Consider the following 16,494-nt stretch of genomic DNA (forward strand, 5'->3'; position numbering starts at 1 on the left):
CTGGTTTTGTTCCTCGGGCCCTGGTTTTGTTCCTCGGTCTCTGGTTTTTTTCCTCGAGCTCTGCTTTTGTTCCTCGGCCTCTGATTTTGTTCCTCGGGCTCTGGTTTTGTTCCTCGGGCACTGGTTTTGTTCCTCGGGCTCTGGTTTTGTTCCTCGGCCTCTGGTTTTGTTCCTCGGGCCCTGGTTTTGTTCCTCGAAGGCTGGTTTTTTTTCCTCGGGTCCTGCTTTTGTTCCTTGGCCTCTGATTTTCTTCCTTGGGCTTTGGTTTTGTTCCTCGGGCTCTGGTTTTGTTCCTCGGGCCCTGCTTTTCTTCCTCGGGCCCTGGTTTTGTTCCTCGGGCTCTGGGTTTGTTCCTCGGGCTCCGGTTTTGTTCCTCGGGCCCTGGTTTTGTTCTTTAGGCCCTGTTTTTTTTCCACGGGCTCTGGATTTCTTCCTCAGGCTCTGGTTTTGTTCCTCGAGCTCTCGTTTTGTTCTTCGGGCCCTGGTTTTGTTCCTCAGGCCCTGGTATTGTTCCTCGGGCCCTGGTTTTCTTTCTCGAGTTGTGGTTTTCTTCCTTGGGCTCTGGTTTTGTTCCTTGGGCTCTGGTTTTCTTCCTCGGGCTCTGGTTTTTTTCCTCGGGCTCTGGTTTTGTTCCTCAGGCTCTGGTTTTGTTCCTCGGGCCCTACTTTTTTTCCTCGAGGTCTGGTTTTTTTCCTCGGGTTCCTGTTTTGTTCCTCGGGCCCTATTTTTGTTCCTCTGGCTCTGGTTTTGTTCCTCACGCCCTGGTTTTGTTCCTCGGGCTCTGGTTTTGTTCCTCGGGCCCTGGTTTTTCTCCTCGAACTCTGGTTTTGTTCCTCGGGCTCTGCTTTTTTTCCTCGGGCTCTGCTTTTGTTCCTCTAGGGTTGGTTTTGTTCCTCGGGCCCTGGTTTTGTTCCTCGGGCTCTGGTTTTGCTCCTGGTGCTCTGGTTTTGTTCCTCGGGCTCTGGTTTTCTTCCTCGGGTTCTGTTTTTCTTCCTCAGGCTCTGTTTTTTTTTCCTCGAGCCCTGGTTTTGTTCTTCGGTCCCTGGTTTTTTTCCACGGGCTCTGCATTTGTTCCCCGAGTTCTGGTTTTGTTCCTCGGGCTCTGGTTTTCTTCCTCGAGATCTGGTTTTCTTCCTCGAGCTCTGGTTTACTTCCTCGGGCCCTGGTTTTGTTCTTTAGGCCCTGGTTTTTTTCCACGGGCTCTGGTTTTCTTCCTCAGGCCCTGGTATTGTTCCTCGGGCCCTGGTTTTTTTCCTCGGCCTCTGGTTTTGTTCCTCGAGCTCTGCTTTTTTTATTCATGCTCTGGTTTTGTTCATCGAGCTCTGGTGTTCCTCCTCGTGCTCTGGTTTTGTTCCTTGGGCCCTGGTTTTCTTCCTCGAGCTGTGGTTTTGTTCCTTGGGCTCTGGTTTTGTTCCTTGGGCTCTGGTTTTCTTCCTCGGGCTCTGTTTTTTTTCCTCGGGCTCTGGTTTTATTCCTCGGGCTCTGGTTTAGTTCCTCGCGCCCTGTTTATTTTCCGCGAGCTCTGGTTTTGTTCCTCGGGCCCCATTTTTTTTCCTCGAGGGCTGGTATTGTTCCTCGGGCTCCTGTTTTGTTCCTTGGGCTCCTGTTTTGTTCCTCGGGCCCTACTTTTGTTCCTCGGACTCTGGTTTTGTTCCTCGGGCCTTGGTTTTATTCTTCCTGCCTACTTTTTTTCCTCGAGGGCTGCTTTTGTTCCTCGGGCCTTTTTTTGTTCCTCGGAGCCTGGTTTTGTTCCTCGGGCCCTGCTTTTATTCCTCGGGCTTTGGTTTTGCAACCAGGGCACTGTTTTTGTTCCTCGGGCTCTGGTTTTGTTCCTCGAAGGCTGGTTTTGATCCTCGAGGTCTTGTTTGGTTCCTCTGGCCCTGGTTTTGTTCCTCAGGCTCTGGTTTTGTTCCTCGGGCCCTGGTTTTGTTCCTCGGCCTCTCGTTTTGTTCTTCGAGCTCTGGATTTGTTCTTCGGGCCCTAGTTTTGTTCCTCGGGCTCTGGTTTTGTTCTTCGGGCCCTGGTTTTGTTCCTCGGCCTCTGATTTTGTTCCTCGGGCTCTGATTTTCTTCTTCGGGCTCTGCTTTTGTTTCTCGGGGTCTGCTTTTGTTCCTCGGGCCCTGGTTTTCTTCCTAGGGCTCTGGTTTTGTTCCTTGGGCCCTGGTTTTGTTCCTCAGGCCCTGTTTTTTTTCCTTGATGGTTGGTTTTGTTCCTCGGGCCCTGGTTTTGTTCCTCGGGCTCTGGTTTTGTTCCTGGGGCTCTGGTTTTATTCCACGGGCTCTGAATTTGTTCCCCAGGCTCTGGTTTTCTTCCTCGTCTCTGGTTTTGTTCCTAGGGCCCTGGTTTTGTTCTTCGGGCCCTGGTTTTTTTCCTCGGCCGCTGGTTTCCTTCCTCGAGCTTTGGTTTTGTTATTCGGGCTCTGGTTTTGTTCCTCGGGCCCTGGTTTTCTTCCTAGGGCTGTGGTTTTCTTCATTGGGCTCTGGTTCTCTTCCTTAGGCTCTGGTTTTCTTCCTCGGGCCCTACTTTTGTTCTTTGGGCTCTGCTCTTGTTCCTCGGGCCCTGGTTTTGTTCTTCAGCCTCTGGCTTTGTCCCTCGGGCCCTGGTTTTTTTCCTCGGCTCCTGGTTTTGTTCCTTGGCCTCTGGTTTTGTTGATCAGGCCGTGGTTTTGTTCCTCAAGGGCTGGTTTTGTTCTTCTAGCTCTGGTTTTCTTCCTTTGGCCCTGGTTTTGTTCCTCGGGCTCTGGTTTTGCTCCTCGGGCTCTGGTTTTTTTCCTCGGCCTCTGGTTTTGTTCCTCGGGCCTCTGCTTTTGTTCCTCGGGCTCTGGTTTTGTTCCTCGGGCCCTGGTTTAGTTCCTCGGGCTGTGGTTTTCTTCCTCGGGCTCTGGGTTTTTTCCTCGGGCTCTGGTTTTGTTCCTCGGGCTCTGGTTTTGTTCCTCGCGCCTTTTTTTTTTTCTATAGGCTCTGGTTTTGTTCCTCGGGCCCTACTTTTGTTCCTCGGGCCCTGATTTTGTTCTTCGGGCTCTGGTTTTGTTCCTCGGGCACTGGTTTTGTTCCTCGAGGGCTGGTTTTGTTCCTCGGGCTCTGGTTTTCTTCCTGGGGCTCTGCTTTTGTTCCTCGGCCTCTGGTTTTGTTCTTCGGGCCCTGTTTTTATTCCACGGGCTCTGCATTTGTTCCCCGGGCTCTGGATTTGTTCCTCGGGCCCTGGTTTTGTTCCTCGGGCCCTGCTTTTCTTCCTCGGGCCCTGGTTTTGTTCCTCGGGCTCTGGTTTTGTTCCTCGGGATCTGGTTTTCTTCCTCGGGCTCTGTTTTTTTTCCTCGGGCCCTGGTTTTGTTCTTTGCGCCCTTGTTTTTTTCCACGGGCTCTGGATTTGTTCCTCGGGCTCTTGTTTTATTCCTTGGGCTCTGCTTTTATTCCTCGGGCCCTTCTTTTGTTCCTCGGGCCCTTTTTTTTTTTCCTCGGGCCCTGGTTTTCTTCCTTGGGCCCTGTTTTTCTTCCTCGGACTCTGTTTTTGTTCCTCGGGCCCTACTTTTTTTCCTCGAGGACTGGTTTTGTTCCTCGGGCTCTGGTTTTGTTCCTCGGGCTCTGGTTTTTTTCCTCGGGCTCTCGTTTTGTTCCTCGGGCTCTGGTTTTGATTCTCGGGCCCGTGTCATGCTGGTATCTGTAGCCCTGGGGCATGTGCTGCCAGGCGGCCATGTTGGTTCCTGGGGCATGCCGGGAGCTCTAGTCCTGGGGCGCGGGGCTGCTGGGCAGTCATGTTGGTCTTGGGAGGTGCAGGCTCTGGTCCAGCTGCGGCCCAGCTGAGGCGAGGACAGGCAAGCAAGTGGAGCTACCAAAGAGGAAGGGAGGAAAGGACAGACAGAGAAAGAAGTGCTTGAACTGTAAAGTTTGCCTGGCAGTGCAGAGAGCGGGAGCTGCGGTGAGTCCCAGGCCCTTGGGGCCATGGCACCCCTCTTCTGCATCGCAGTCCCTCCCAGCCCCCCCTCCCATTTCCCTCTGTGTCATTTTTTTTCACTTCCCCATACCTCTCTTCTTCTATTATTGTGTTCTGCTCCCCGTCCTCTCTTCTCCAAGTCCCTCTTTCTCTGCCGCTCTACCTGCCCCTGTCTTTTTCTTGCTGTCCCTCTCTCCTGCTCCCTGTCCCTCTTTTTCCCTTCCTCCGTCTCTGCCCTGCAGCACATTGCTGTTGTTTTCTTCTCTGTCTCTTTGTCCTGGTCTGCATCCCTCTCTGGTTTTCACAGTCTCTCTGTCCTGTTCCCTGTCCTGCTTTGTCTCTCTCTTCCTGTATGTACTACTCCCTGTCCTTGTCTTCCCTTCTCCCTCCTTCCTTCTGCTTCCCCCTCTCTCTCCCACCCCCGCCCTGCTCACTGTCACTCTGGTTTTCCATTCTGTATCCCACTGTCCCTGCACTGTCCCTGTCCTTCTTCCTGTCCATCTCTCTTCTGTCTCTCTCTGCTGCTCCCTGACCCTTCCCTCCCTGCTTCCTCCATCTCTCTGCAGGGCTCCTGAGACCTCTCTTTCTTTCCCCATCCCTCTGTGCTGCTCACTGTCCCTGTTTTTCTCTTTCTCTTCATTGTTATTCTTGTCTGTCACTCTGTCCTTCTCCCTGCCCCTATTCCTTTTTACTCCCTCTCCTTTCATCTGCCCACCGCAGGTTTTCTTGCGATCTCTATCCTGCCCCCAATCCTTATTTCTCTCTCTCTCTCCTGCTCTGTCTCCCTCTTTCTGCCTCTCTTCCTCTTTCCCTGCTGCTTCTTTCTCCATCCCTGTCCAGATCCCTGTCCTTTTTTTCCTCTTGCTATCCTTCTGTCCTTTTTCTCTTTTCTGTCTTTCTCGCTGTCCCATCCTTTCTCACTAAACCCCCCTGTCCAGCTGGCTGTGCCTTCTTTCCTCTCTCTCGCTCTGTATTTTTCCTTTCTTCGTCTCTCTGTCCCACTGCCCATCACAGCTGGTTTTGTCCTCCAATGGTGTCCTGCACCCTGTTCCTTTTTTCTCTCGCTGTCATTCTGGCCTCTTCTCTGTGTCCATTTTTAAATTCCTCCATCTCGGTCCTACACCCGTCACTATTTTTTTCCTCTCCTGTCCCTTTGTCTTGCTCCCTGTTCTTGTCTCTCCTTCCCTTTGCTCTGCTGCCCATCTCTTTTCCCCTTCTTCCTCCATCTCTCTGTCCTGCTCCCTGGCCCTCTAAGTCTCTCTCTGTTTCTCTGTCCTGCTCCCTGTCTCTCCTCCACCCTATTTTTCTGTCCTACTTCCTTTTCAGGTTTCCCTCCCTCTCTCTCACTTTGTCCTGCTCCCTGTCGCTGCTATTTCTCACTCCATCTCTGTCCTGCAGCCCAGTGCTGTTTTTTCCTTCTATCTCTCTGTCCTGCTGCCCAGCCCAGGCTTTTTTACCTCCTTCCGTGTCCTGCTCCCGTCTCTTAGTTTTGCCTGTCTTTCCCTTTGTCCTGTCTCCCTGTTCCTTTTTTCTATCTCTGTATCGCCCTGTCCTGCTCCCTGTCCTTGTCTTTCCCTGACAATCTGTGTCCTACTCCCTTTCTTTGTCTTTCCCTCTCTGCCCCCCCATCCTTCTTCCTACCTTTCTTTTTCTTCTCTCTCCCCCTCTGTTCCTGCTGCTTCTTTTTCCACCTCTGTCTGGCTCCCTGCCCCTTTTTTCCTCTCGCTGTCCCTCTGCCCTGCTTCCTGTCCCCATCTTTTCTGTCTTTATTTCTCTGTCCCGCTGCCTGTCCCATCATTTCTTGTTATACTCCCCTGCCCCGTCCAGCTGGCTCTCCCTTTTATTTGTTCTCTCTTCCTCTTTTCTGCTTCTCAGTCCTCTTTTCCTCTTCTTCTCTCTCTGTCCTCCAGCCCGTTGGTGGCTCCCCTGCCCTTTCTTGGTCTCCATCAGTATCTGACCCTCTCTTTATTTCTCAGTCCCTTTGTCCTGCTCCCCGTCCTTCCTTCTCTTTCTCCATCTGTACATCCTGCTCCCTGTCCCTGTCTTTCCCTATCCCCCCCTTCCTTTTTTCGCTCCTTCCCCACGCCCATCTTTGTCTCTCTGTCCTGCTCCTTGACCCTACTTTTTCTCTCTGCAGGGCTCCTCATCCCTCTTTCTCTTGATTTCTCCATCTCTCTAGCCTTTTCCCTGTACCTTTCTTTCTCTCTCAGCTCCTCTATCTTTTCTCTCATCATATTTTGATGATTGATTTATTTTTGGGAAGCAGTGAGGAAAGAAAACCGGGGCTTCTTCACCGTAGGCAGGGTTCGAGCCTTTGCGCTAGAACAGGTCTTTGCTACAGTTTACAAACACAGAAGATGAGCTGTCTGTAAGGAAAGTTTCAGTAGAAGTAAGGCTAGATTTGCTGAATTTGGTCCTCCATATCCTTTGCAAATAAGAGATGACTTGGTAGTGTTTACATCTGAAGTGCATGCCAGTGTGTTAATGCAGGCCGTCGAGGTCTTTTCAGGGGTACTTCTGGACTGCAGGTCACGTGCGTGGGTGGCACCACGTCCCAGGATGAGCCAGCTCCTGCCAACAGTTTTAGCTCAGAGGATGTGACAGAATGGAAACCATCTTTGTGGTGGACCCCGTCACGGTTTAACCCCAGTCGGCAACTAAGCACCACACAGCTGCTCACTGGCCCTCCCCCCAGCAGTGGGATGGGGGAGAGAATCAGAAGAGCAAAAGTAAGAAAACTCATGGGTAGAGATAAGAAGAGTTTAATACTTGAAATAAAATAATAATAGCAATAAGAGTAATACTAGTAACAGGAATAATGGTAATACTAATACTACTACTAATAATAATAAAAATAATTTGCAATTAAAAGTAAAACGAGAGAGAGAGAGAGAGAGACAGGATCAAGAACAAGAACCCTAACCCTAACCTTAAGCCTAACCTGAATCACAAAGCTAAGCCTAGCCCTAACCCTAACCCTAGCCCTAACCCTAAGGTGAAACCTAACACTAAAACTAAATCCTAACGCTAGCCCTAACCACAAACCGTAACCCTAACACCAAAAGGTAACACAAACCCTTTGGCATAACCCTAATGTTAAACCTAAACTGAACCATAAACCTAATCCTCACATAACACTGAACCCCTAATTCTAAACCTAAACCTGATGCTACCCCTAACCTCAAACCGTAACCCTAAGACATCACCCTACCCCTGAAGCGAAACCTAGCCCTAAAATTAAACCCTAACCCTAAAAGTAACCCTAAACCTAACCTTAAAACGAAACCCGAAGCCTAACCCTAACCATAACCTTAACCTTAACCCTAACGTTAAGATAAGGCCAGGAAGCAGGACACGGCAATAGAAAAAAGAGAAGGAGAGGGAGCAGGAGAAAGAGATGGAGAGAAAGGAAAAAATAGCAGCAGGCTATAGGACAGACAGGGAGGAATTAGAAACTACAGACAGGGAGACAGACAGAGAAAGAGAAAGAAAAAAATAGTGATGGGCTAAAGGCAGAGAGGGAGGAATTAAAAAATGGGGGCAGGGGGCTGGTCTGTGGCCATAAACATAAATGGTCATTGGCTTCTTTGACTGAACTTTCCATAAATGCCACAAGATACACTCAAGCACCCTGAGATGTCCCCTCCCTTTGCTGGCCCTGCACCGCGGGCAGCCGAGCGCCACACGGCCAAGCCCGCTGCATCTGCCCCAGGCTGTTTTGCCCCGGCTGGCTGTTGACAGGAGGGGACATCAGGTGGTGACAGCCTGGGGGGTGACAGGAGGGACACCAGGCAGTGACAGGCCTGGGGGGTGACAGGACATCAGGTGGTGATGGGCCCGGGGGGTGACAGGAGGGACACTGGGCAGTGACAGGCCTGGGGGGTGGCAGGACACCGGGTGGTGACAGGCCAGGGGACAGCAGGGAGAGCAGCGGCCCGGGGTGGTGACAGGCCCGGGGCTGACGGGGCCCCCCCCTCCCCTAGGGGGCGCTTGGTGTTAGGATGAAGAGCGCGGGGCCGCCTTTTGTCATAATGCCCTGGGTCATGTGAGGCGCAGGGGGGTGGGTGCAGTGTGCCGTTGTGTGTGCACAGTGACACGCTCGCAGCGGCCTGTGGGGTTGTCGGCCAGGAAGGCCATGGCGGAGCGCCGCAGCCTCTGAGCGCCACCGGTCCGCTCGAGCTCAGCCCGCGCTGCTTGCCCTGGCCTCCTCGGTGGGCCCTTCCCCGAACCGCCGTGGGCCCTAACCTGGCACAGAGGCCGCGACGCTGTCTGCCGCGATAGACACCATCACGGAGCAGGCACCTCCTGGCCCCAACCATGTCGTGTGTCCACTACAAGGTCGCCTCCAAGCTGAACTATGACATGGTCACCTTCAACGGTCTCCACATCTCCCTGTGTGACCTCAAGCACCAGATCATGGGCCGCGAGAAGCTGAAGGCGGCCAACTGCGACCTGCAGATCACCAAGGCCCAGATCAAAGAAGGTGCGTGGGGGCGGCGGGCACGGGGCCTCGGGCACCGCCCGGCTGGCAGCGTCGCAGACCACCCTGCGTCGGCCGTGGTCTGTGGGAGCTGCGCTCTGCTCTTTGTGGGTCATCCCCACGTAGCGTGAGTCAGGCTGGGGCCCATCCCGCCAGCATGTGGCGGGACTGGGAGGGCAAGCGGCGCTGGGGATTAAGTGGGGTGGGAAGCGATAATGCGATTTGGCCATGATCGGTAGCTGTGACTTGTGTTGGGGGCCTCACAGGGCTGTTCTTTTGTAGTTGCTGTTCTGACAACTACCTTCAGGTCTGTGTTTTAGACATGGAGCTAGGCGTAGAAGAATACATGGTTGATGTGTGACATATAGTGCTTAAAAAAAGTTTGGTTTCCTGGAATTCTTCTAGGTCAAATGAGAAGGAAATGTGGGAGCATATCTTATAATAACAAACTTGCCAGATTTCTTTGAAATGTGGTGGAGAAAGCTGAAAGTGATAGAAATAAAACAGGTGGCTAATTTGAAGAAAAAAAATCACGTGGATTTGGTGGATTTGGTGACTTAATTTTGACTTCAACTTGTTTTACTCCACTGTATTGGAAAATGGGTTTTGCGGCTGTTGCAGAAACTGCCCACTAGCAACATTTTGGATCAGGAGCGTATCTGTGAGTTATAATCTATGCAGACCCTTGAAAGCCATCTTGCACATGAGTGTTCCCTGTATCTAAATTATACTTTGGAATTTCTTGTTAATATAACTTCTTTTCCACACCAAAGGCATGGTCATTCAGATGCTATTGAGCATCATTTCATCATTCATTTCTAACGGTGTTTTTTTTTCCTGTACTACATGTTAACCATGTCAGGGCAGTACTGAAGTTTTATGGCAGAACATTTATGGTGGATATACGTAAGAAATGTTCTTAGAGAAGTCATAAATTCTTTTAAATCTAACAAATGGTGCTTGATTCTGAGAGATGATAATGGTTTCGTATTACTTAGTAGGATATTTCAGTTTGGTAATCTGCCATCTCGATAAGTTTGAATGTGATTAAAGACTTTGGGATGTGACTTTTCAGAAATAAAAAGACTTGTAAAGTGTTTTCATTCCTTAAACATTACATTTCTTTTTTTTTTTTTTCCCTGTGGTTCTGCGACACTCTTACAACAGGCTTTTCTTTAAAATGTGTACTAGTGTTTTTTTTCCTCTTCCTGTTTCATGTATCAAAACTTAAACAGAATAGTATGTACACTGCGGTAACTGTAACTTCAGCCCTAGCCTTTAAAGTGGTTGGACCTAAAGCTTGCTGTTTATCTACAGATACTTAAACTATTTTCAGGAGAATGTCTGTGAAGAGCCTTAACAGCACAATGTTAGGGGTCTTAGGGATGCCATTGGATTGCATGACATAAGTAGGTAGAGCTACATTTCAAAGTCTTGACTTTTTCTAGCAATATTGAATAAAATCATCAGGAGCTTTTGAAAAATGTTTTATTTGCTTTAAGGGCTTTGCTGCAGAAGGGTCTCTGAATTTTGTCTTCAGTGGCTAATGTACTTTCAGCTTCACAGATGCTAGCAGGCTGAATGGCCAACTGGCTGACGTCACTACTGTGATAGTTGGGTCTGTGCAAAACAGAGCCTTAAAACCAGAATGTTGGATGATGATAAACCGGGATGGAGCCCAATTATCATCACCAGAAGAAAAAATGTTTCGAAATAGGCCAAACACGTGGATTCTGTTATAGCAGGTGAGGAACAGAAAGCAAAGTTTTAGAAGAAAAATTTATGCTTACAAATATGTTACCCCATAAAGCATTACTCTAATATACATAATACCAGTTTCACAAAGTGTGTTGCTTTGTTTTCGTACGTAATCGGAAGCCAGTGAAGAAAAAGCATCTGCTTCACTAGGTTCTGTTAAATGTGGTGTTTCCTAAAGGTGAAGTTAGAGAAGGAGTATCTTTCATACTTTAAAGACCATCACTCTTCTTTAACAAGTGACAAGATCCTCCTCTAGGTAGGTTGTGTTGCACTTTGACCTTTGTAAAACGAGTATAAGATTTTAAACTTGGTATATTAGTGACACAGATGCTTATTGAACCTTTCGTAAGGGTGTTTTTCCATGTGAAAAGGCAAAAAAACCCCAGTGGCTTACAGAGCAAAGCTAGAGAATACATTTCCGTGTAATATATATGTATGCCGTATTTTTGGGTTATATGCATAACCGTGAATTTCAGTTTTTACTAATCAGATGTAGATGCTTAAACTCACCTTCAGAAGATAAAGGAAAAAGCTAGACCCGGATATTCTGCCTAAATGGGATGCTTGGAATTCTTACATGTGGACATAAAGTATTGTTTTTTTATAACTTGGTCTGTGCGGGAGTCCTGACTAAATGTTGAAATGATCTTGGAAAGAACAAAGTGAACCTTGAGTGAAGATGGTCTGCTTGTTCAGATTTTTCCACGTACTCTAACCTTTTACAGTTCAGTAACTGTTACTTTTCATAATGGAAATCTAGTGATAGAAGCAATGCTAATATAAGCTAAAAGTAAACAGGATTTTGAGTATCAGTGGAACAAAATGATACGGTGGACTCTTTTTAAGATGCTGGGAAGGCAAAATGGATGGTTGGGACCTATTTTAAAAGGCGGGGGAGGGGAGAGGTGTCCTCTTCCATGCCTACTATAGAGGCATGTTCTACAAAGGCAGAATTCCCTTCAAAAAGCCTATAATCAAGAATGATGCATTTAAACTTGCCTCCTTTTAACTTGATCTGCATTTCTTGACCTCTCTTTTATAATAGATGTTCTCACAGTATTGTGGAAGAACCGCAAACTCCAGACCTCCGGTTTCCTGAGTACTCTTTCCTGCCCTGTACCATTCTGACTCCAAACACTTGGAGAATGCGCTATTCTGCTTATCAGGCAAAATACAGAAAAAATAAAACCAACAATGGGACTCTGAACTGGCCTTAATCCAGTGGTTTGTAATCTGGACCAGAAAGAATACTCTGTATGACTCCATTCAGCAGGTAGAAACAGCTGCTTTGGGCTTCTAGAACTGCAGCTGGCGTGATCTCCCAGTTGTTTGTCTGGGCCTCAGCACTGTTTGAGCTCCTTCTCCATCAAAGAGTCCCAGTGGAGGCCTTTCTTGGCAGGTGGCTGTGCAGTGGTTAGATTTTCCTTTTGAGAAGAGCTCTAGGGGTCAGTTTCAGGATATGACTTCTGTAAAAGCTTCTGTTTTCATCATTGGTAGTCCTTTCTCCTACAGTTTGAAACTACTCTGAAGTCCAGAGGAAGCTTGCTGTTCGGTTCCCTAGAGGGGAAGAGCAGGAATGAGTTTCAGCAAAATGATTTCTCAGTTTTCTGAAGAAGTATTCTGTCATTTGGAAATAGAAGTAAAATTTTCATTTCATGGTTGAAATAATATCTTCTGGTAGGTATGTTTTGGTCTAAGAAAGGTTCCTGCCCGTAGGAATAATATACTGAAGGATGGAGCATAAATGGTGAAATATTCCTATTTTGTGTGTGATCAGTAAGCAAAACCACCCTGATAGAGCTTGACGAGGTATACAGCATCTTTGGTTTTCAGACCATTGTTCTGATTTGCTCTGCAAAGGTAAGGGCTTTGAATATTTAAAACTGTAGGCAGATTACAGGGGATGCCTGCTGATAGTGCTTTAAAATATTTAGTCATATCCAGCTTGTGTAAGTACAATAGAAAAAGCATTCTTATGGAGAGATCTTTGCATTTTAAGCTTACTCAGTCCAAGTGTCTCAGGTAGTTGGTGTTTTTTGTTTGGGCCTTATGTAAAAGGTCAGAAGGCTTTCCTCCTCTTCAGAAGACTAACAGGGTGTAAGCCAAGGGAGAGCTTCAGGCACACACTGTTCTTGAAAGGCTTTTCAAGGCTGCCTTCCTAAGTAATTTCGTTTGGGTGTCTCTGCTCTGCAAAAAGGGAATCGAAAGAATCCACGTCCCTTTGGTTAATTCAAACTAGATGATTAGCTTAAGAGGGGAGATACCACTTGAGTTTGAGCCAATTCTGCCCTACTTGTGAAAGCAAGCTCAAAAAAACCCCAGAATGTCTGTGATCCAAATTCTAGCACTGCCAGTTCTGTTTCCATTTAAATGTAAAGCCCTGATCAGCTGAGAAGTGTGGTTGTTGATGGATTAAGCTCCAAGAAATAGGCAGAGGTGGCAGGCTCTCTTCTGTGTTCTGTCAGTCTTGAGCACTGGCAGCACAGGTGACTGGTTTTTAGTTAACAGCTATGAAAGCAATGGCGCAGGGTTTTCATGCTTTAGCTAAGTGCCTGCTTTGTTGCAGGGCAAGCTAGTCAGACTTTAGAATCTGGTTTAGGCAGGTGAGACTTTGCTGTGGTTTGTTTTTCTCCAAAGATCTATCGGTTTTGTAGCCTAACGGAAGCAAAAGAAACTTTAAGCTAGGTCAGGAAAGAACCTCATGCATTAGCAGACTTTCCTTTAGTGACCTTTGAGTCCATTTTGCTGTTGGCATTCAAACTGTTTTAAAAAAAGGAAAAAGATTTTGCTGCTTGTGTTTGATTCTCAAACCCGAAGATTTCTTGAAATATATAGTTAGTGTGTTGAGACGATAAAAGCGTGATGTTACATATAAAATTTTGCTTTTATATCTGTAAAGGGATTCTGCGAAGTGCTATGTAATTACATATGAATATGCATTCTTACGAATTGACTGATGTTTTTCTCTGTATTTATGTTGTTTTCAGAATACACAGATGAGAATGCCCTGATTCCTAAGAACTCATCGGTAATTGTTAGAAGAATCCCTGTTGGAGGAGTTAAAGCTACCAGCAAAACATATGTTATGTAAGTATCCATAAAGCATTGTATTCTTTGTTAGGGGTTTCAGTGTGTTAACTTTTTCTATGGATATTAGTTTACAGAGGCGTTCGGATCGCATCTTTCTTGTTAAAGCTGCTGTTAATTTTTGTTGTCATGGGGTAGATTTTAATGCATCTGTCCCAAAGTGGACTTACATTTTTAGGCCTGCTGGGACATGGGGTTCGAACTCCAACCATGGTAACTTTTAAGATTATTCTATTGGGTTTGTTCTTGGGGTTGATTGGTCTGAGACCCAAGTTGTAGATCCTGTTTCCTCTACGTGCAGAGATTCCTTATTATATGTGTTTGCTTTTATGGCTTTTATAGTAAAGACAGATACGCATTGTAGTGTAAACGCATAATTGGTTCCCGTCTCAGAAGAGTCTGATTCTCAGTGTTTGACTATTTCTTGCATTTGGGGGGGATATGGCAGGTATTCTTATGCCCCAAATCTGGGTTTTTTGCATACTAGCTATAGAGGAAAGACCAAGGTTTACCAGTTGGCGAACGATGCAAACAAGAAGTTCCGTTCGTAAGTGATTCCTATGAGTTTCCTCAAGACAATGTCCATTTCGGGCAAGAGAAAAAGAACAATATCCTAAAGTGTCTTGCCTTTTGTGCAAGTACGATGAAGGAATAGTTAATCCTTTCCAAACTTGAAACTCAGTAAGCAGTTTAGCACATTACCAAATGTTACTAGTTATCTTGCTACGTCTGTTTTTACCCTAAGCTGATATCTGTGCTCCAGGTTTTAGTTCTGTATTCCTAAGATTTACGGAGGACAGAGAATCAGGTGTATTGATTAAAATTACAGCTATTCAAATGCAATCCTGACTAGAGGATTATGGCTTTCATTTATGTATTCATACAGTCCAGGTCTATATCAGCTACATTAGCATTGTTTGAACGGTCATGTTTTCCAGTCGCCTTAAAGATATGCCTCTCCACCACAATTAGTAGATATTATTAGCTTGTGGTTTTGCCATGTCTTTCTAATGTTGGTTCTCAATAAATCAAGTAGACGGATGAGCTACACTGTGTCTCGAACAAACAGTACAGCAGCCTCCCGGTACCCATGAGGCATCTGCAAGCAAAAAACCCTGAATTTATGTGGCTCTGCATCTAAACTTTGGGCGTATTACTGCAGTAGTTGTTGCAGTGTTTTCAGGCACTCTCTAGTAATTCTGGACACCGCAGCACTGTGCTTATAAACATGGCCTTGTTTTGGGGGTTAATTTAAACATGTATGCTTAGTGCTGTCTTGTCAGTGCATCCTCTGTTTCGGGCACCCTCTCCTGCTATTGTAATGCTGCCCTAAAATGAGAGGATAGATGCTGCTAGCATCAAAGATCAAATAAATACCTGTATGTATAAGGGGATAAGGAAGGAATGGCACTGCTCTTCTAGCGTTGAAAATTAACCAGGCAGATTAGCTTTCTAGTCTTTCAGCTGTGAACATTGCAGAAACAACTGGTAGAGTGGTTAATGTTTGGGAATGATGAATGTATGCTGTAATGGCAGAGAGGCCTTCAAAAATGCGTTACTCTCCTTTTAGTACGCTCTTGAAGGTAAATGCATGAAGAAACCATGCTGTGGTAATCTAAAGTATGTCCTTGTACTTCCTCAACTTCAGGAGGTACGTGGCTGTAATTGCGAGCCTGGTGGTGTTCTAGCAGTGGCAGGGAGCATGAGCCTTTCTATTTGTACATCAATTGCACAGCAGCCTTTGAATTGCCTCTGCTCATGGGACACTTTGGATGATGTATGAATTGTTTGTTAATGATATCAATGGTTGCATGTCTGATTCATGATGAGTAGCATGCAGATACAGATCAATGAGTATGTGGAATCTCAGCAAGTTTTCAAATTTAATAAATATTTCCTAAAATATTGTAGCATTTTCAAGATTATCTTGAAGCAAATTCTGGCAACCAAGACCTTTTTTTTTGTCACAAGTCTCCTAAATCGCACAAAGGCCTAGGACCTGCTTTCAGGTGACATTTCTACTACTATTTTTAGTCAATAGAGCATATGTAACACATTGAGTATTTTGGCACTTTCATGGCTAAGATATCTGAACACAGTGCTTGGGCTTCCACAAAGAAACACTGTTCTAAAGACGATGCTGCTGACATTTTTGTTATTTGTCAGATGACTGATTTTTTTCACTTAAGTAAACGTGCACTTGGAAGTGTCTAGACCATCACTGTTCTTTCTTAGAAACTAAAGTACTCTATCTGGTACCTATTTGTAATACTAGCGATACACAGATTGGCTAAAGTTACCTTCGTATTTTGATGGTTGATTATTTACGAACACAAAACTAGTACAGACTTCCTGTTTTTGATACTTATGTAGCAGAGACAAAATATCTGAGGACTTCCCCTTGCACTGTTGTGTTCTATATCTGTAAGTCTTAGAGTAATTTGTGACAAAGTAGAAATGGGATTCTGGGTTTTTTTTTCGTTGCACTGAATGTACCAAGAGAGAACAGTTTATGTGTATGAATAAATTTCCACATTCACTAGACTATCAGAACATAAAGTTTTGATGTTCAGGTTTTATAATCTGTTTTCAGTGCTTTATGGTTTTGGTACAAGTGCTTTATTTTAAGTTCTGATCACCTTTATTTCTTCTTCTAGAAGTCAAACTAAGCCAGTGAGTGGAACATCAAAAGCAGTATGTAAAAACACTTTTTGCTGCACGCTGCACTTAATTCTAAACAATGTAGCCTTGGATTAATTTTCCAAACGTTAACTTAATAGATTTTCCAGTAAAACATAGTTATGTTGTAAATACAATGTATTTGATTCAGCATAGTAGAAACGGAGTAATGCCATCATTTGCACAGTTCTATCTAATGTGAATATTGGTGTTTGTGCCTAGTAATGCATTGTATTTCATACTGGATACGCTAGACTATTTTCTGAATGACTTTGTGTTGTACAGGTAATGTACAGTCGATTTTAGATCACGTAGGTTCAAGGTTTGCACAACTGAACATGGTGCCATGTTCTACATCTGTCTGTCTATAGCTCGTAATATGCATGTTGGTATAGCTTGTTGTGTGCTTTTTGTTTCTTGCAATAAAAAATGTTTGGGGTGTATTTTTTGCCATTCTGACATTGTATCACTTAGCTTTTGGTTTTAAATACTTTTTTTTTGCCTAATGGTTTTTGAAAATGTTATCAAAAACCACTGAGAAACCATTATTGTTAAACTTG

General features: G+C 45.8%; 1 protein-coding gene across 1 annotated transcript in view; it reads left to right on the forward strand.

Moving 5' to 3' along the window:
• Positions 1-8,220: 8,220 nt before the first annotated feature.
• Positions 8,221-16,494, forward strand: part of LOC142075007 (E3 ubiquitin-protein ligase RBBP6-like) — a 91,713-nt gene continuing 83,439 nt past the window's right edge. Inside the window, 3 exon segments of the mRNA XM_075135997.1 lie at positions 8,221-8,413; positions 13,156-13,255; positions 15,913-15,949. Of these exon segments, the coding sequence (XP_074992098.1) occupies positions 8,248-8,413; positions 13,156-13,255; positions 15,913-15,949 (303 nt within the window). The 5' untranslated portion in view covers positions 8,221-8,247.

This window comes from Calonectris borealis, chromosome W (assembly GCF_964195595.1).
Source record: "Calonectris borealis chromosome W, bCalBor7.hap1.2, whole genome shotgun sequence".
Lineage (NCBI taxonomy): Eukaryota > Metazoa > Chordata > Aves > Procellariiformes > Procellariidae > Calonectris > Calonectris borealis.